General features: G+C 47.7%; 1 protein-coding gene across 1 annotated transcript; it reads left to right on the top strand.

The window, feature by feature from the left end:
• Nucleotides 1-469: 469 nt before the first annotated feature.
• LRRC55 (leucine rich repeat containing 55) lies at nucleotides 470-6116 on the top strand. The gene is made up of 2 exons (XM_056133415.1): nucleotides 470-1291; nucleotides 5545-6116. Exons 1-2 carry the CDS (start codon nucleotides 571-573, stop codon nucleotides 5778-5780), a joined length of 957 nt encoding a protein of 318 aa, XP_055989390.1. The 5' UTR covers nucleotides 470-570; the 3' UTR covers nucleotides 5781-6116.
• The last annotated feature ends 13196 nt before the right edge of the window (nucleotides 6117-19312 follow it).

Below are 19312 nucleotides of genomic sequence, written 5' to 3'. Positions count from 1 at the left end.
GGCTCAGCAGGCCCATGGAGACCCTCTGCGCCACGGAATCTCTTCCCAAAGCGCCCACCCCCGTGGACTCCAGCCTGCCGGGCCCGTGGGAGGAGAAGCCAGTGACTTGTGGCCTGTGGGAGACGAGGAGGCGGCCCCAGTCTGGGACCCGACTCAAGTCTCTCTGAAGCATCGGCCCTGGAAAGCATCTTTATTCTAGCTCCTTCCCTCCCTGCCTTCCCAGCGCTCAGATTAAACGTCCAGTGGTCATGGGCCAAAGGGACACCAAAGGACCGCGGGGCCTTTCGCAGACCCCCTGACAGCACCCAGCTCAACCCATTCCTTTCTCAAGCATTGATCATCTTTGCCAACCTGAGTGGGCGCCACTGGCTTCCAGCCCCCCTGGGCTCCATAAAGAGGCTTCCCGTGGCTCTCCCAGACAGAGCCCTTGCCTCTGTTCACCCCAGGACAGAGCCCTTGCCTCCGTTCACCCCAGGGGTGAGCCATGATCCCACGTGCCCAAAAGTTCCACCCTCCAGGGCTGGGGCCCTGATGTAGTTGTCCACCCCAGCCACTGGCCCTTCAGATTCCATGGCCAGAACCCGAGCCTCACCGGGCTCCCCGCGGCTCTGCTGCTGCCTAATGCCCGACATGGGTGACAGCTGGTCCCAGCTGCCGTGGCCGGGGCCACCGCACCCAGCAGTGTTGCTGGTCTCGCTCCTCCTGGCCGCAGGGGTGATGCCCTCGGAGGCCGGCAGCAGCTGCCCGGTCCTCTGCACGTGCCAGAACCAGGTGGTGGACTGCAGCAGCCAACGGCTCTTCTCCGTGCCCCCCGACCTGCCGAGGGACACCCGCAACCTCAGCCTGGCCCACAACCGCATCGCCGCCGTGCCACCCGGCTACCTGACGTGCTACATGGAGCTCCGCGTGCTGGACCTGCGCAACAACTCCCTGGTGGCGCTGCCCCCGGGCCTCTTCCTCCACGCCCAGCGCTTGGCACACCTGGATCTGAGCTACAACAACCTCAGCCACGTGCCCGCGGACATGTTCCGAGAGGCGCACGGGTTGGTGCACATCGACTTGAGTCACAACCCGTGGCTGCGTCGGGTGCACCCGCAGGCCTTCCAGGGCCTGCTGCAGCTCCGGGACCTGGACCTCAGCTACGGGGGACTGGCCTTCCTCAGCCTCGAGGCCCTCGAGGGCCTGCCCGGACTGGTGTCCCTGCAGATTGGAGGCAACCCCTGGGTGTGTGGCTGCACCATGGAGCCCCTACTCAAGTGGCTGCGGAACCGGATCCAGCGCTGTCCCGCGGGTAAGTGGGAGGTGGGCGCCCCGTTTTGGGGGTAGGGGCGTCCCCTAAAAGCCTAAAAGAGGAAGGCCGAGACATGAGAGCACCTAGGGAGGGGGCCGCAGGCTGGACTCACCTGTTCATTAACCGGCTCTCTTGGGTCACAATACACAGCCTCAGCCCGGGAGGGCTGGCCTCTGGGATGAGGCAGACAGATAGTAAACAAGAACAGCTAACAATCCTGTTGACTGAACTTCCACCATGACCTCACATTTTGGCATGCACCACTTGCTGGACTCCCACTTGTATTATCCTGTTTGACCAGGAAAAAGAGCTGAGATTGAGAACAACGAAAATCATTTCCCAGGGACCCTGGCTTAGGAAGCAGAAGTGTCTCAGTGGGGATAACTCGAATTGGGAGGTGGGGGGGGGGACTTTTGGGAGGTGGCGGGGGGGGGGGGGGGGGGGGGGGACTTCTCAAGCCTGCTCTTTCCTCCACCAGGCTGCATGTTTGGTGTTCTCTATCCTGGGAAAGCTCTGAAAGTAATAAAAAGGGCTAACGCGAGTTATTTTAGTACTTACTATCTGTCATGCCCTGGGATCTGAGCAGGTGATATGGTTTCTGTTCGTATCGTCACAAGAGCCATAATGGGAACACACACACACACACACACACACACACACACACACACACACACACACACCAGAAGAGAGAACCCAGGCAGAGAAGTTGAGTTACTTGTCCAGAATCACACAGACACAGATGCTATGGAATCAGGAATCAAATCCCGGTCTCTCTGGATTCCCTCTGGCTCTAGACTCAGGTTCCAGATGAACTAGAAGGGGTGAGGCTTGAATTCCAACCTCAGCTAAGGGTCTCTGCAGAGTCCTTTCAGACTGAGACTTGAGGAGAAAAATAGTAGTAAGGCCACGAAAACAGCCAGTCCAGCTAAGGGTGGACTGAACACTGACTCACACAGATGCGTGAGCTCTGAGCTCACTCATGGTGTCCAAGTCAGGGTCAGAGCAAGCCCTCAAGTTCAGCTGTGCCCCCAGTCCTCAATAATCCTCTCACCCAAACCAGCAAGACATCTCTGAGCCTTGGCACAAATCCTCAGATGCAGAGGGACCAGAATAGCTGGGAACATTCTCCCAGGGGCTTTCCCAGGGGGCTGGGCTCAGGGTACATACAGAACGCGCTACGCTGGATGAGGTAGGAGGGAAAGGAGGACTGAGTGGGGAGCCCAGGCCCAAAATAGCTTGGGGGGGCTGTGGGTCACGATTCCAGTGCTTCCACAGAGCTGTGGGAGGAAGTCTCTGGGACCAAAATAGCTGGGGACTGAGATGGGGCGATGATTGGGGGCAGAAGGGGGAGACTGCCTGCCATGAGACTCACAAACTCGAGCATTGCAGTCTCTTCCTACAGCCCTTCTTCTTGAAAAGTGGGCACTCGGGAGCTAGTTTTTTCTGTGAGCTCTGAGCACCCGGCCATCCTACCAGAGAAGCACAGAGTCCTAGACCATTTGGGAGAAGGTCCAAGTTTCCATCCGAGTAGCCTCATGCAGTCCAGATGAAGAACCTGAGCTCCAGAGGTGGGTGGGGGTGGGAGGGTGGGGGTGACTGTCCACAGACCCACAGCAAGAAAGTAAGGAGGAATTCAGCTAGGAATCCAGCTCCTTCTTCCTCCACAGAAGACGCGGCACCAAGTCTCACTCTGGGATCCGTCCTATTGGGATCAAAGAATTAGCCGATATCGGAAGGAATGTAGGCAATATTGGCCATCCATTTCCCTCTATGTCTTTTTTTCTCCCTTTTTCCTCAAGGGATTCTCACTTAATACCAATGGGTGCTGATCACATCCTGTCAGAGAGGGAGAGACATAAGGGTAATATTGGAATATAATCCAACTGTAAGATTAGTGCCTTCATTTAGCAGAGATTTTTGTCAGCCCTCCCCCTCAAGAACCCAACCCATACTCCTACCAGTAGCCCTCTTCAGTATCCTCCTGCAGGCCCCAATTTCCTATTATTTCACCAACATCCCACTCACACACAGTAGAATTTGTGGTTTAGCATCCTCTGATCCTGAGCTGAGAGCCTCTTGATGGTCAGCTCCAGAGGAGAGCTTGTCCTGAGCAGGGTCTGAGCAAACAGCCTCTAGGGTTCTCCTGCATAGACAGGCTAGGAGACAAGTTTTCTTCTCCTTCCAAACTTGACTCCCCCCACTAAAAAAAAAAGATCCTCCTCCATTTCTCAACAAGATTAACACAAATCCATCTTTCAACTCCTGCTCCTCCAAAACTATTCAATGAATATATAGCATTTGCATGCCACCTCATTTAACAAACATTTTTACATTGTTTGTTTGTATCATCAGAGCCATAATGGGTCCCATCATGTAAGTTAGATTATTCCCATCATGTAAGTTAGATTATTCCCATTATGTAAATTAGATTATTCCCATCATGTGAGTTAGATTATTCCCTTCTTAATAGGCAGAATGTGGGAACCCAGAAACCCAAATTTGAATTAAAAAGACTTTCTCAGAGCAAGCATTTGATTACTGTTTATTCACTCAATGAAGGGAGGCCTGGTTGCCCAGAAACCAGTGTCCAGGCACTGTAGTACTCACTCTCCTGAGATCTGTGTGCCACTCTTGCTTCCAAGGCAGAGTGTAATCCAACATCGACTCCATCATGCATTTTTTTAGGAAGCGCTGGGAAAGGACACCAAGGCGGCAAGAACATAAGTCCCAGTGGAGGAGAAGCCCTTCCTACAGTAGTCTATGTTAGGACTTGTCTTAAGAGACACAATTAGAATAAAATCACCAACACACACTCATGCAGGTGCATGTTGTCTAGCAAGAATATGTCACTTAGGGACTGAAGAGATAGTGCAAGATAGTACATGCCTTGCATGTGGCTGACCTGGGTTCAACCCTGCGCATTGCATATGGTCCTCTGAGCCAAAAAATTAATAAAAATATTTCATATATATATTACTCCACAAATCTATGAGACAGAAACTTACTACCTTTGTTATACAAAGAAACCCAAACATGGTGATATTAAAATAACGACCACAACCACATTAGTAGTAAGAGATAAAGAAGGGATTGTTGGAACCCAGGTCTGTTTCCCAATAGCCCAACCTCTTACCCCCAAATTCTTTGTATCTGGAAAAGTCACCTGGGGATGGAAAGAACCTTTGGAGCTAAACAATCATTCCTTCATGTGTTCACTTCACGAAGATTCACCTAGCACTTCCATAGACAAAATATTCTAACTCTGAAGAGACAAAGGCAAAAGCTCAGATCCAAAGGGTAGAGACAGAGAGTATACACCCCGACAGACAATGACACAGACATTGGAGTGAAATGAGGCCCAGAGGAAGATCTAGGGAGAAATTAAACAACAGTGAACTGGGGGTGCTACTGGGGAGGACCACACCCAGAGTTTCCAAGGGAATACTCCTAACTAGGTGCTTAGGAGACCAAGAGTACTGGGTATAGAACACAAGCCTTCTGCATGCAAAGCCCATTGAGCCATCTCTCTGGTGCTGGGGTGCTTTGTTAAATGGATATGTAAAAGAAGGCCTCCCTGATTAGGTAATAGATGAGCAAAATTCCACAGGAAGTGAGAGACTGAACAATTCAGAGGTTCCAGGGTAAAGCCTGCTGCACACTAGGAGACAGAGGTAGAGCGCCCTCCCCACTGAAAGGGAGCTGGGGGGGCGGGGGGGACGATGCATAAGGGGATGGAAAATGAGCAGGACAGGCAGACAAAGAGAACAATCAGGAGTGCCTTTAAGGAGTTGGGCAAGAGTCCTGGGGCCCACAGTGAAGATTCACTTCATAGGAGCTCAGGATGCTGGGGTGAGGCTGTCTATACAAGACTAGTCAGTAAAGACTTCATGTTGGAAAGAAAGAACCTCTCAGTCAACTGTTTCCACATGGCTAAAGGGCAGAAGTCCAGAGAACAGTTGAGAGTTTCTCGTATGAGAAATGGAGACCGTCCCTCAAGACCCCAGATTCACAACTTGTAGGAGCTATTAATGTCCAGGGATGTCTCTTAGCTCTCCAGCCCATGATTTCCACATCTGTTATAAAACAGGTCAGAAATATGGGTTACTCTGGGAATAGAGATAAATAAATAAATAAATAAATAAATAAATAAATAAATAAAACAGATAAGGGATTGGAAGCTCATCACCACACCCGAGAGGGGTTGGGGACCTCCAGTCCATTCTCTCTCACGCTCCCTGGGTTGTGTGTTGCAGATTCTCAGCTGGCTGAATGCCGAGGCCCCCCTGAAGTTGAGGGAACCTCCCTTTTCTCCCTCACTGAGGAAAGTTTCAAGGCCTGCCACCTCACCCTGACCCTCGACGATTATCTTTTCATCGCTTTTGTGGGCTTTGTGGTCTCCATCGCATCTGTAGCCACCAACTTCCTCCTGGGCATCACAGCCAACTGCTGCCACCGCTGGAGCAAGGCTAGCGAGGAGGAGGAGATCTAAGGGGCTTCCTGACGGTACTCTGTGCCACCAAGCCACCCCTACCCTTGACCACTGGATCCCCTTCCTGGGTACCCAATCTGGCTCTGGGGAGCTCTGTCCTCTCTGGCAGGGCTCAGGTGAGGTCAGGAAATGAACTCTTGTGTGATCCAGGCACTGTGCTAGGAACCGGGGGTGTTTGGTGATCCCCACCTCATCCCTGGCCTCCAGGAACTTCCTTCAAAGAGAGGAGAACAACTTGAAATTTACTTCATTTCCCAAGGTGTTTTTGTCCCCCTGAGCACTTTATTTTGGGTGTTCAGAGGTGTTATCATCAACCTTGCACAGAAAAGTCCAAGAGGATTGATTGGAGTGAAGTGGATTTGTGAACTGGGTCCTCAAAATACTTCTGCCTTGTTAAGCAGACAAAAGACCCATGTGTGCCAGTGACAGATGCCAGAATAGACACAGTATATTGAGAACAGTAAAGAGGGAAGTGGCCCAGGGCCAAAATTTGCCCTCTGATGCCTAAACAGTCAGCCCTCAACATTGCCTACCACCGCCTCCTGAAGATGAGAACACCTCCATGTCAACCCGCCTTGGTATCCTCCTACCAGCAGCTACCAGATGACGTTCCCTCTTGGACTCCCCATGTTCCACCATGCCTGGAACCTGCTAGTGAGGTCCCAGGTGGCAAGAAAAAGAAAGACACCTTCAACTCCTTTTCTCCTACCCATGCCTCACTCAGAACTGGTCATGCTGTGGTATTTCCATCACAGGATCTCACCATCACAATGCACCATGGGCTCCAGTTCTGTCACATGACTGTTCCCAGGACTGTAGGAGGCAAAAAGAGACTCAGTTGTGACTGTAAGAACACTTTCTCTTTTCACCAGCTCACCATGGAAGCAAACAGATGAACGCATTTTAGGGCTTTTAAGGATGTGATTACCAAGCACTGGCCAGTGGCAGGCACTAGGGTGATTCCCTTTAATGCACACTCTAGGATATTAGGGTGCACATTGTCATTCCCATTCTATAGATGAGGAAGTCAAGGCCATGTGCTACTTCCTGAGAAAAAATGAGTCTCTGCTCTTTCTACGACCCTCGTCCAAGCTTGGGAAAGTCAGTTCTCTCTACGACTATCTCGATTAAAACCCCAACCCTGCTGAGGAAGCGCTACACACGAGCCAAGTCCTCTTTCTAGAACTTTTACATCTATAGACTCATTAATCTCAGAATTCACAGCAACACTGCCGGGATGATGGGGGTATTGGGGGGGAGTTATTATTCCTATTTTACAGATGACTTCATTGTACAGAGCTGAGTAACTTATCCCAGGCCGTCCAGATCAATCCCAGAAGGAAGGTGACAGGCAGCTCCATTCAGGGAAACTGTGTCTATTCAGTCACTCAAAACATAAAGTAACTTTATGGGCAAAGCACAAGTTTCACCATTGTCATCATCTGCATCTTCTCCTCCAGTTTCTGCGGCAGCTGTAGCTTCCCTGCATTTGTTCAGCACTGGACAGTTCCCAAAGTGCTGCAGCATCCCTCTCCTTGACTTTTCCCAAACCTGTGTGTGAAGCGAACCAAACATTGTGACTCCCTTCTGGCATAGGCGGAAAACAGAGACTCAAGAGTGAGTGTGACTTGCCTACGTGACAAGCTGGAACTCAAAACCAACTGAATTCTTTTCCCAGGGCTTTTCCGGATGCTAGAAATGCCTGGGGAGGCTGGACAGTGAGGCACTGGGATTCAGCAACCAGGAGATTATGTGCTAGGAAATCAGCTAAGAAGAGGGCAGTAAAATTCAGCCTCTATACACAGAGATGTTCAAGGTAGGGACAAAATCAGCCTTTTTCAACCATGATAGCAGTCACAATAACCTCTGAGTAGGAGATACTTGTCTGGTGGTGTGTAAACAGCACATTAGAACTAGTGGGCACAGTAGCTGTCATGCAAAATATATAAGATTGATGAAACGGGGTTAAGGGGAGCTATGCTAACTCCTCCCACTCACACCACACTGGGCTTTTGTTGTATGAGACAGCGGGAGTGTGGTAAGAACTTCTGCAGGAAAGTAGAAAATGGCAAGGCTTCTTCTTACAAGGTTGGTGAGCCTGGCCAGGAGGAGAATTAAAGTTAGGGCTGTCTCCCTCGCACTCCCCTGTCCCCCACATCAGCAGGCTTGCACCATCCCGTAGGACTTAAAGGAATGAAGGGGAATACCTTACCATCTTCAGAAGTCTTCCCTACTCATGCTTCCCTGAGCTAGTTAACCAAATGAGTGTCCAGAAACTTTACCAGACCTGGGATACTTGAACCTTATGCTCCCTGAATCCCACATACAACACCTGGGTCAGAGCTCTGCTCCTGTGATGCCTGGAGCAGAACCTTGTGTTCTTCCACTATGTCAGCTTAAAATGCTCGGGGAGGAATCTTTAGCATAATAGTCCTAATGCAAGTAGTCAATCCTCCCATAAAGGGACACTTTAGGTATCTGTAATACTCTCCTAGAGACTCCTGTGTGCTGAAATAAGGGTAATATATTTTAAAATATGTACTTCTCTTCACTAGAACTAGAACCAAACAAAAATTGAACATCCTTGAAGTCCAAGGTCCTTCCTTACCAGACTACCTAGCCTCCCCCACACTTTATGAACAACTTTTCTAAATAGGATACATGGGTTTTACTGAGTTGATGCTTATCCAGCTACTAGCAGTTTCTCAGTTGACTATCGAACTCAACAAGAAAATCATTCATCTTTCCCACTTCTAGGGAACTTCCTGATTCTCCCCGATGCCCCCTCCACTACTCTCTCTCATGCAGGGCATCAGAAATCAGATTCTAAAGTCATGCTTCTAGCCCATTTAGAAGACCTGAGTGGAATTCTTCCACAACTCTGCCAGCCAAGAACCCATGGTGGTATTCTTACATGGATTCATGAAGTTTTTCCAGCGTGGTTACTATGTAAATGTTGGGGTATCTCTGAGTCCATTTGTGTGTCTGTGAAGTTCTGTGTATGTTGGGACTCCACAAATATGGGAACCATCTCTCTTGGGAGAGGAACTGGGATTTATTCTCTGACACTCTCTTCCACTGTCTGATACTAATGTGTCTTCTAGGATAGAATTCTATGAGGGTTGGAGTAGGGAAAACTTCTCAGAAGTATATACAGCCTAAGGACAGTTTGATTGGTTCCCTCATTCCCTGCCTCTCAGAGAGTTGTCCTTATTCCAGAAGCTTCTTTTCTATTCAAGCTCAGGCTGTCAAAGTCAAGCTAATCAATGAGGTCTTGACAGTCAATGTCTGGACTAAGAAAATTTTTTCAATGCAGAACCTCCCATCCATACTATAAAACCAGTTACCTCTATCCATTCTCAGAGAAACCTTCACTTGTTTCTCTCCATTACTACAGAGATTGCAGTGTACCTGACCAAAAGATATTCCCATAGTCAATAGTTCCTGTCAAGGAAGTTGACCTTTGGAATTTGAGCATATACAAATTTCTCTTCAATCATCCGTAAGTCTTATCCACTCCACCTTTGTCCCTGTAGATGTCCTTGTTGCCATCATGATAACATTCTTCTCAGCTCTGTAAGAAGAGATATGTCCATTTCTCAGGAGAATGTCTTCCAGAGGCTAAAGAAGTTTTTCTGCTCAGCACACCCCAGAAGGAGGCAAAGGGAATGGAGGGAGGCAAACAGGGTCCTTTGTACATCACCACCATGTTTGCTACCCTGGGTCAGGAGTCCCAGGTCCACAGAAGCTCTCTGTTTTTCTAAGCATTGTCCCATGGAATGTTGATGTTGGGGAGTGGGTGGGTAAGGGAGGGCAGGGGCTAGGGAAGATGCCAACCTTTGTATGGAGATGATTTTATAACCATGCAATTTTGTAACTGTGAAGAATTTTTTCATAAATGTACATTACTAATAAAGAATGTATAGTTTAACAAATTTTCTAAAGAGGTTTGAAGAGGAGGGGAGGGGGAAGGAGGCAGGGAAAGAAAAGAACCAGGCAGAAATAAGAGAAGGGGTGCCAAAATGTACACCAAAAAAGGTCTATGGGGAGGGAGTAGATGGGAATCATTAGGAAAGGTGCCAGCCAAGGAGGGGCATGAGTGGGTGTCGAAGGAACATCGCAGAAGCATATTTCCACCAGGCAAAAAAGAATATGCGTGTGTCTGAATGCACACACCCCTGTGTGTAGGCATATTTTGGTGCCTGGAGTTACACAAAAAAGAGAGCATATGTCTTATACATGTTGATGTTTGCAGTTTGGGTCAACCAAAAAACATGCCAAGGAAAGTGGGTGTGCCTGCCTAGTTAGCTTCTCTAAGGAGTGTGTGCAGTGAGATGGCCCATGCCAGCCACATTAGTAAGCCCAGACACACAGGTCAGCCAGAACTATAACTGCCTGGTGCAGAGCCCAGACAAGGCCATTCCTGACAGGCTCAGTCTCTGTTCTCAGAGGTGAATGATGAAAGGATGTTGGATATTGTAAACGTTGCCTACACTTCACCGGAAAGCAGAAGATGGTGCACTGTACTTTGGGAACAAGGAGAGGGCAGTGGAAATAAGCAGCAGAACATCCTCTCTAAGCCTGTGGCTCATTTTTATCCCGCTATGCTAAAGAGGAAGCAGTTCTCAGCAGGAAGTGGCTCCTTTCTCCTTACATGTATTTCACTTTCCTCCAATCCTCTTACTGCAACTGCCATAGGTACAGATCATTAACGCATTTACCAAGACAGGTCACTAACAGGAGCCCTGATACTATCTCAGAATACTGGGATGAGCACCCTGGGCCATGCCAAGTTTTCTAGAGTAGGAGCTGGAATGATAGTACAGCAGATAGGGCATTTGCCTTGCATGTGGTTCAATCCCCAGGATCCCGTATGGTACCCCAAGCATCACCAGGAGTAATTCCTGAGAGCAGGGTCAGGGGTAATCCCTGAGCAACACTGGGTGTGACCCAAAAATCAAAATAAAAGTTTTTCTAGAGTATATTGGGGAGAGGCAAAACCTTTCTCCCAAAATTGTTCAACAAAAGCAAGGGTCATGAAATCAGCAACTACCTCAAAGAAACACAGATCTTGCACAAGAATCCTCTCATTCTCAGAGTTATCAGTATCAAACAGCTTAGTGGTACCAAGCAACTTCGGCGCCAGTCGAAGGACAATGATGATGGAACATTTTATTGGGTTCCTATTATGTACCAGACACTTTGCCCATCACTATACACTAATTCACTTAGTTTTCACAGCAAGCTAAGAAAGGTGTTATCATTACAGTCACTTACAGAAGAGAGAACTAAGGCTCAGATAAGGTCAAAAACCAAGGATAAGAAGGCAAGTAAGGGCACTCTATGGGGCTGGAGATCAATCTGGAATTGGCTGTATGCAAACTATGTGCTGTAAACCCTGTACCATCTCTCCAGCCCCCTATAGTGCCCTGAGCATCACTGGGTAGAGTGTAGGCTCCAGTCACTACCAGGTACAGCTCATGATGCCTCCAGGCACCATTTGAGTGACCTGGACAGTCCCCAGCATGGCAGGACCCAAACAGCACCACATCCTCGGTCCTTTGCATTGAACTGTCAATCTGTTGGCCTGAGGTCTTCAGGACAGGTGCCCAACCCTTCTCAACACTTCTTGGGAGGCCCAAAAGAGAGAAAGTAGTTGATTTGAGTTTAAGCACATTGCAATGTGCTTAAATGACTAAATAACTTCAGATGAGAATAGTAGGAACATGAAAGAAAATCCAGGTTTAAACATAGGCTTTTTGCCACAGAGGTCTTCTAGAATTACGAGGAGCGAAGAAAATTGGAGAGACGAGCAAAAGTGAACCTATTTCTTGTGTGTTTCATTATGGATTGCTTTGATTATTGCCTTGATCCAGGTAAACCAATTATGAAACAGTTGTTCCTAAAACAATAGCAGGATTAAGATGCATTGATTGGGTTATTTATCATAATAAAGACTCATTCCCACTCTTGTCCCATTCCAGTGCATGTCAGAGTCTGCTCCATGTGGCAACTCGGGTACCTAGGATCCGTCTAGTGGCCCAGTCATCCCTGAAGCCACAAATCCTCTTCTGGGTCCTCTGCAATGTGGACCCAGAGGGAGATTCAGGAAGAAGTCAAAGGTGAAACCATGGCACATCCACTCCAGCCATGTTTCCTTTTCTCACAATGTTTGCCATCAATTTTATGATTTTCCAGCTATATTTCATTGACCAGAACTCAGTCCCAGGCTTCATTTAACTCTAAGGAAGGAAAGTCATTACCCAGCCGAAGGCAAGGAAGCAGAGTTTGGAAGGCTCCAGCAGTCTATAATAGCCTGTCCATGGGCCACCAAATGCCTGTTTCAATCTATCTCCCCCATTATCACAGTTATTCCCCTGTGAGCAGAGCCAGCCCCAAGTACAAAAGCACTCAAGGATGCAAAACCCTCTGGCAAGTCTCCTTGTGGTCCAGTGACCTATGGACTCAAAGAAAAGTTACTTCCCCACCCCCTGCACACAAACCCGCTATGCCATTGCCCATGGGGGCAGAGTAGCAGTTCCATTAAAACCCTGTGTGGAAGGGGGAGGAACAAACACACCAGCAGTCACAGTTCCTGGCAGGAGAGCACCCACAAGGCCTCTGGTCAAGTTCCTTTAGTAGACCCAGATTTTGCTTTCTAGAAAAAAAAACTCTGGGGGCCAGAGAGATAGTACAGTGGGTAGGGAGTTTACCTTGCATGTGGCCGACCTGGATTTAATTCCTCACATCCCATATGGTCCCCCAAGCACCACCAGTCGTAATTCCTGAGTGCAGAGCCAGTAGTAACCCCTGAGCATCACTGGGTGTGACCAAAAAAACAAAAAAAAACAAAAGGAAAAAGAAAAAAATCTCCTCCTTTGCTCGCTGTAGCCTATAATTCTTTCCTCTTGGACTGTCTCCTTGTTCCATTCACTGTCTACTATAACCATGTGTACAGTGGGAATTAAGGAGTCTGCATGGGGGGTTGGGGTCAGAAGTTGTTGCCCAGCTTCTTCAATCAACCTCCTGCTGGTGAAAGCATGCAAACCTCAAATTTGGCTTAGGTCTCTAAATTCAATGGTTTTTTAATTTAATGGCTTTTTAATCATTCACCTTACTTGAAATTTTGATGGCCTTTTTTTCCCCCTCTGTTTACTTCCACTAAAGCTCCATATGTTTATGCATACAACAATCTTTCCTCAAAAGAATTTCCAAAGACTGGAATAGTGACTCAGTCTGCAAAGCCCTGGGTTTGATTCAGGGGGGTAAGGGGGGGTTCACTCAAAAAGTGTTCAGGAGGCCTGGACACCCCTCCCAATTATTCTAAGTCAACCAGGCTAGAATAAAAATCTGAGAGTTGGACAATGCAGCATTGATCAGGATCTGAGGTGCCGAAGATTTCCCAGGCCACCAAGTAACCCCTAGCATTATTGATGAGGGGACTCACACCCATCAGTGCTAGGGAACTTCTGGCATAGCACCCACTGGTGTTCAGGAACCTCCAAGGCCACTCCCAGCAGTGCTGAAGACCTCCAAGGCCCCCACCCAGTGGGGATCAATAGGGACTTCAGGAGTTTCACTCCACAATGTTCTGGGAACCCTGTGGTGTGGGAGTTAAACCAGGGTTGCTACATGCAAGACATTGCCCTAATCCCTGTTATATCTCTCCAGCACCCAATATCTGATGTAGTCTGACATAGTCCCAATGGAAAATTCTCATCTGTTTGTTCAAGTTAGTGCAGGAAAGGTCTCATGGAATCAATCCATTAAATATGCCCAGAAATGTCTCCTGGTCCCCCTGCCAGTCACCTCCTACCTAGATCTGGCCCCCTCTGTGCTCTCCATACTTCACTCACCCACCCACCCAGCCATCTCTCACTTCCCATCTCTCTCAGCAGACTTCCAAGGCTACAGTCCTCCCCTCACCTACTCACCCAAAGGGCGCCTTGGGGATCTAAGAAAGATTAAAGGCTCCCCAAGACTGTGCTAAGTAACTGACTCCCCTGTGTCCATCCCTCTGAACTGTGAACTCTACAGTAACTAAGACTTAGCTCTTGTCTAAGCATTCCGCTGTTTGGCAAACGCTTTTAGAAGCCTTCACGCAAGCTCTTCAGGGTCTGAGTCTGACCATCCCCCTTTAATACCTCTCTTAAGTCTAACTAAAACCGAAGTTATTCTTATTCCTGTTTGTTTCCACTCCGTTGACTTATTTTAACTGAAAACGTTGAGTGGGTGGTGTTGTTAGAAACCTTTTCCAGTTCTCTCTGTTATATCGTTTAGGTCTAGAAACAGTCCTCTTTTCCAAATTTTCATGCTTCAGATATTTTTCTTGTTCTCCCTTTGCATATTTACTTTCAAACTCATTCAAATATGAATGACCTGATTTAGATGGATTGGGAAGCAAGACCAAAAACATTTGATGCACATAAAATAATCAGGCACCGTGAATTTCACCAAGGGAATGAACTTCCTCACTGGAAATGTTCACTGGCTTGTGTGGCAAGGAAACTCGGGGGGAAATTGAAGTATTAGCAGAAATTAGAAACCAGCTCAAACTTTAGACTAAGCCATTCCAGGTTCAGAATGTTTACCCTGAAGCATTACTTCCAGGATTAGCTTATCATTACATGGATGAGAAATGGATGGGAGAAAATTCCAGCCTATAGATAGAAGTTTGAGGCTATCCTCAGAGAGAATGTGGTTCCTGTCTTGCCACTGCTTGCTGCCACCCACCCAAGGCCTAGGGGTGGCACAGACCACAAACGAAAACACCACTCAGAATGAATCAGTAGTCAGAGATCCCTGGGTGTGGAAATTTATAGCCAAGGTTATGGAAATAACTCCATATTGGGCTCTAAGCAGGTCACAAGTTCTATTCCCATGTGAAGAAAGTTTAAGCTTTCATTAATTCAAATATGTTAGTCTTCAGAATGCTGCCCCAGGGTGGTCCTATAACTGCTCTATCTCTGTCCCCTCTCCTGGAAGAGTCTCCCCTCGAGAAATCCCATTACAAAGATGTTTGTCCCAATGCATTAAGGCCCTCAGATATAAAAAAGTCTACACAGGATAGATAAAATAGTTAGGCATTTGACCCAAGAGTGTTGTTCTTCTCCTTCTGTTGATTATTTGTTCTAAACTATAAATATTCTGCATGGAGAACAGTCAGGACTCTCAGTCTATGAGAACCCCCTATGGGATGACTAGGAGCCCTCTGGGAACCCCTCCCAAAGCTTTGTCTCTTTTATTTCCATCCCCGCTCACCCAGGACCACCTCCCCACACACACACCTTCAAGCACTGAGTGTAAGGCAATGAACGGGAAGTCCCTGCCCTTAGAATTACAAGGTCAAGAGTGAGAATAGAGGTAGATTAGACAATAGGCAAGAAAAATAAATGATCATGATAAGTGTTGCCAAGGAAGGACAGTGGGAATGACGTTGGATGAGGAGCTTGAAAAGGGCTGCTCCGATACAGCAGGGCTGTGGACCCTGGCCAGACTTCACATTTAATGTAAATGTCAGAGGAAACCCCAGGACAGTTTGAAGCAAAGGGCATGATCTGATTATGTGTTCAAAGACCATTCCAGATGCTACATGGAAGCTCTTCAAAAGGTGGCAAAGAAAACGCTGAGACCCCCAGGAGGGACCTTCTGCATGAGTCCAGATGAAAGATCTGATCCTCCAAGAGTATCAGTGATGACGGAGACAAATGCAGGGTAAAGGTTCGAAGCAGAATAAATTGCTGGTTCTGTTTGACACAGGGAGAGTGAACGTAAGAGGAACCAGGATAACTCCTACCTTTTTGGTAAGTCAGCAAGAGCTAGTCTTCATCAGCTCCACAAAGCAGAAAGTCTGGCTTAATGGTAGGAGAAAAATAAAATAAAAATCAGACCACAATCAGCATGTCAGACCCTGATGAGTACATTGGAAAGGGGAAGGGAGGAAGCAGATACACAAACAAATTCATAATCTCAGGAAACCGGCCGAACAGAGGAACCCAGGGGCAGAGGGAGAAAAATACTTCTACACCCAAGATGATTTTAAATACTTTCTTGCTCCACAATTCCAGAGAGCCTTAACCAGCCAACACAGATCCTCTGGAACTGGAGATCAAATCTGAATTATCAGAAGATGTTCCAAAGAGACATGCATGTGTGCAGTAATTCATTGGATACCAGCCATCTACAGGGACTTTCTTGAAGGGAAGCGTCAGACCTCCTAGACTGGACAAAGGAAACCAGTCCAGGAAATGTCTTATTTGAGATGGGCGCAAATATATTTGAATTGAGAATAGCGTGTGGACTTAAATCAAGAAAAATGGGAACAAACAGCTTGTCCTCCTCTTCAGCATGGAATGAAAGGCAATGGGGACAGCCGGGGCCTCTGGGATGACGCTTCCACTGAGAACATCACACCCACTGCCCACCTCTGCGCATAACACCACAGCACACACTGCTCCAAGCTCTCCTGCAGCTTCTCGGCGACGACTCACTGCCATCCCGGGAGGCAGCTGCTTCTGAGAAATGCACTGCATCATCAAGAACAGGGACGAGGGAGCCACAGAGCCTAAGCATTCATTCTAGATCTGGACCAGAGGCATGGTATAGAGGTTTAGAGCAACCTACGTTGCATACATAAGGTTCTGAGTTCAAATCCCTGGTATCCCACAGGTGCCAAGTGATATCCTGGCCACTCTACTGCTTGAGTCTGGCAGCTCTGTGAACCATGGTGCCACCTGTGATCTAAGCAGTGGTGCAGCCAGCCTCTCTCAAACAGGAGAGTAGTGTCCAGCAAGCACAAGTACAGCAATTGTAGAAAAGAAAGAAAGAAAGAAAGAAAGAAAGAAAGAAAGAAAGAAATTCTTTTTGAAAGATGTGTGAGTTCCCTGGCCAGAAAGTGTGACCTCTAGAGTTCTGGTGTGTGTGTGTCTGTGTGTGTGTGTATGTATGAGCACCTCAGTGACCTCTAACAAGAACCACCACCTTAGCGTCTGGACCTTCACTAAGTGTGAGCCCCAGAAAGCATGGACACTAAAGGAGTGTGAATCTCAGTGAGCACTGAATATGTGGGCCACTGGGTGAGCACCACAGCTGGAAAATATACACTAGATTGGCACATGCTTGACCTGCCCAACCATCATCACAACAGCAACCAAAGAAAGAGAGGGGAAGAGAGTTTTTAAAATCCTCAAGTTGCCAGACGTGCCCCCCTGGGATAGATGGCACCATCTCTTTGAGTCTGAGTTTCTCTTACTGTGGCTCTAAGTCAGTTCAGATATATAAGACGCTTAGAACAGTGCCTGGCACCGGAGCACAGAGGGATCACTCAGTTTAGTGATAGCAGTGCCTTTGAGCTCCCCTTTGTATCGAGAAAGAAGCAGCAGCTGAGTGAAATTAAGTAACTTGTCTAGCATCGCTTTGTTAAAATGTGACAAAAGCTAGGATTTCTGCCCACTTCTGCTCTTTAGATTCATGTGCCAAACCACTATCATAGACCAGATCAGTCAGTAGAGGGTTTGTGGTTGTTTTTCTTCTTCCTCTTGTTGTTATTGTTGTGGCCACAGCTACTGCAATGTCTGGGGCCACACACTTGACTCTCGTCCATGGGTGATCACACCCATCATCGTGGTGGTAGCCAGAATCGCAAAAGGCAATCACACTCGACCTGTGGGTGGCACCAGGGGTCAGACTGGAAGTCTTGGGCCTGCCAGGTAGATGCTTCAGCGTTGAGCACATCTCTCTGCTCCAGAGAGATAATTGAGGCTAGTTGGGATGGTGAGTCTCAGGATATGGGTTCGAGGCACACCCCAAATCAACCTATTCCCACACTGATTACGAGCTGTCCCTGTGACTCAACTGAACCAAAGAAAGGTAACAGAAGTTATGCCAGTTCTAGCCCCAATCCTCAAGAAGGCCTGGCAATTTCTTGAAAAAGGCCCTGCTAGTGTGCCTGGTGCCCTCATGGACTGACTAATCCTTGGATTTGGGGAGATCCACCTGGAGAAAAGGATGCTTCTCTATATCATGGAGTCACTGAACCCAACTTTCCAGCCCTGCCCTCCAGGCACTAGACTTGTAGGTGCATCTCCCTGGAATACTCCAGTTCAGCCACCCTCAGGTCCCAAACAGGACCAGCAAATGACCTGTCCAGCTAAGCTACCAAAATATCAGCTTTTAAATTACTTAAGGAGATGATTAGGTGAAGAATTGTTAATGCCTTAATCATCTTTTAATGCTGTAATCATGCCAAGCCTAAATCTGCAATGCTACAAGGTTAAGAAATCAAAACTTAGGGATTTGACTCAAGGGTTAAACCAAATACCTAACGTGGACAAGACCCTAGTACCCTGCTTAGTTCTCCAAGTACTACCCAGAGCACTGCTGGGCTAGAGCAAACACCGCAGGAGTAGCCCCACTGGGCACAACCTCCACAGCAGTAATATGGGGGGCAGCGGGGAGGAGAGGGAGGAAACTATGGGGCAGGAGATTTCATACAGCGGGTTAAGTGCTTAATTTGCATGCCGCAAACCTGAGTTTGGGGCTGGAGCCATAGCACAGCGGTAGGGTGTTTGCCTTGCGCACAGCTGGCCCGGCCGAGCCGAGTTCAATGCCTCCGCCCCTCTCAGAGAGTCCAGCAAGCTACCAAGAGTATCTCGCCCACATGGCAAAACCTGGCAAGCTCTCTCTGATGTATTCAATATGCCAAACACAGTAACAACAAGTCTCACAATGGAGACGTTACTGGGCCCGCTTGAGCAAATCGATGAACAACGGGAGGACCGTGACCATGAACCTGAGTTTGATCCCCAGCACCACGAGTCCATCCCAAAACCCACCAGAAGTGATCCCTGAACACAGCCAGGTGTGGCCCCAAAACAACCAAATATAATAAATAAATAGAAATTAAAAACAACCCATCCCAAAGAGCCAAGTAGCAACCAGGCTTTCCTAAATAAATAAAATCAAATCATTTCTCTGCTTAGCTTCTGAATCTTCCATGCAAGTCCTCTATCTAGTTCCTGCTGTTGGGGGACGCTCTTAACCAAGTTTGGTTTGACACCACCCATTCCCAACGAGTTTTTCTTCAAAAAATTAGAAATTTTCAAAACTGTGGTGTGCCTCTGTGTAACTTTTAACACAATTAATTTATTGTTTCAAGTCTGCACATTTAGAGATGTTTATTATACAAAGAGCCTGGCAAGCTACCCGTGACGTATTCGATATGCAAAACACAGTAACAACAAAGTCTCACAAGGGAGACGTTACTGGGCCCACTCGAGAAAATCGATGAACTACGGGAGGACAGTGACTTATTATACAAAGAAACACAATTGCAACCATAAGGAAAAGACAGTGGGGAAAAAAGTGTGTCCACAATGTAAGGCTGAAACCCAGAGTGACCATCCCATCCCAGAAACCAGCTGTACCATAAATCAAAGGTTCTGTTCCAGGGTCCAACCATTCAGGTTTATATCCTGTCACCATGTCACATATAGCCAGACTAGTTTTGCCCAGTTTCCATGACCCCCTGATTC

The sequence above is a fragment of the Sorex fumeus genome, unplaced genomic scaffold (assembly GCF_029834395.1).
Source record: "Sorex fumeus unplaced genomic scaffold, SorFum_2.1 ptg000007l, whole genome shotgun sequence".
NCBI lineage: Eukaryota > Metazoa > Chordata > Mammalia > Eulipotyphla > Soricidae > Sorex > Sorex fumeus.
The sequence above is the reverse complement of the archived record's forward strand: the minus strand, read 5'-3'. Positions and strand labels throughout refer to the sequence as shown.

Coding starts and splice junctions, on each gene's coding strand:
- LRRC55 (XM_056133415.1), top strand. CDS start 571: ATGGCCAGAACCCGAGCCTCACCGGGCTCCCCGCGGCTCTGCTGCTGC. Junction 1,292..5,544: donor GATCCAGCGCTGTCCCGCGG/GTAAGTGGGAGG, acceptor TGTGTGTTGCAG/ATTCTCAGCTGGCTGAATGC.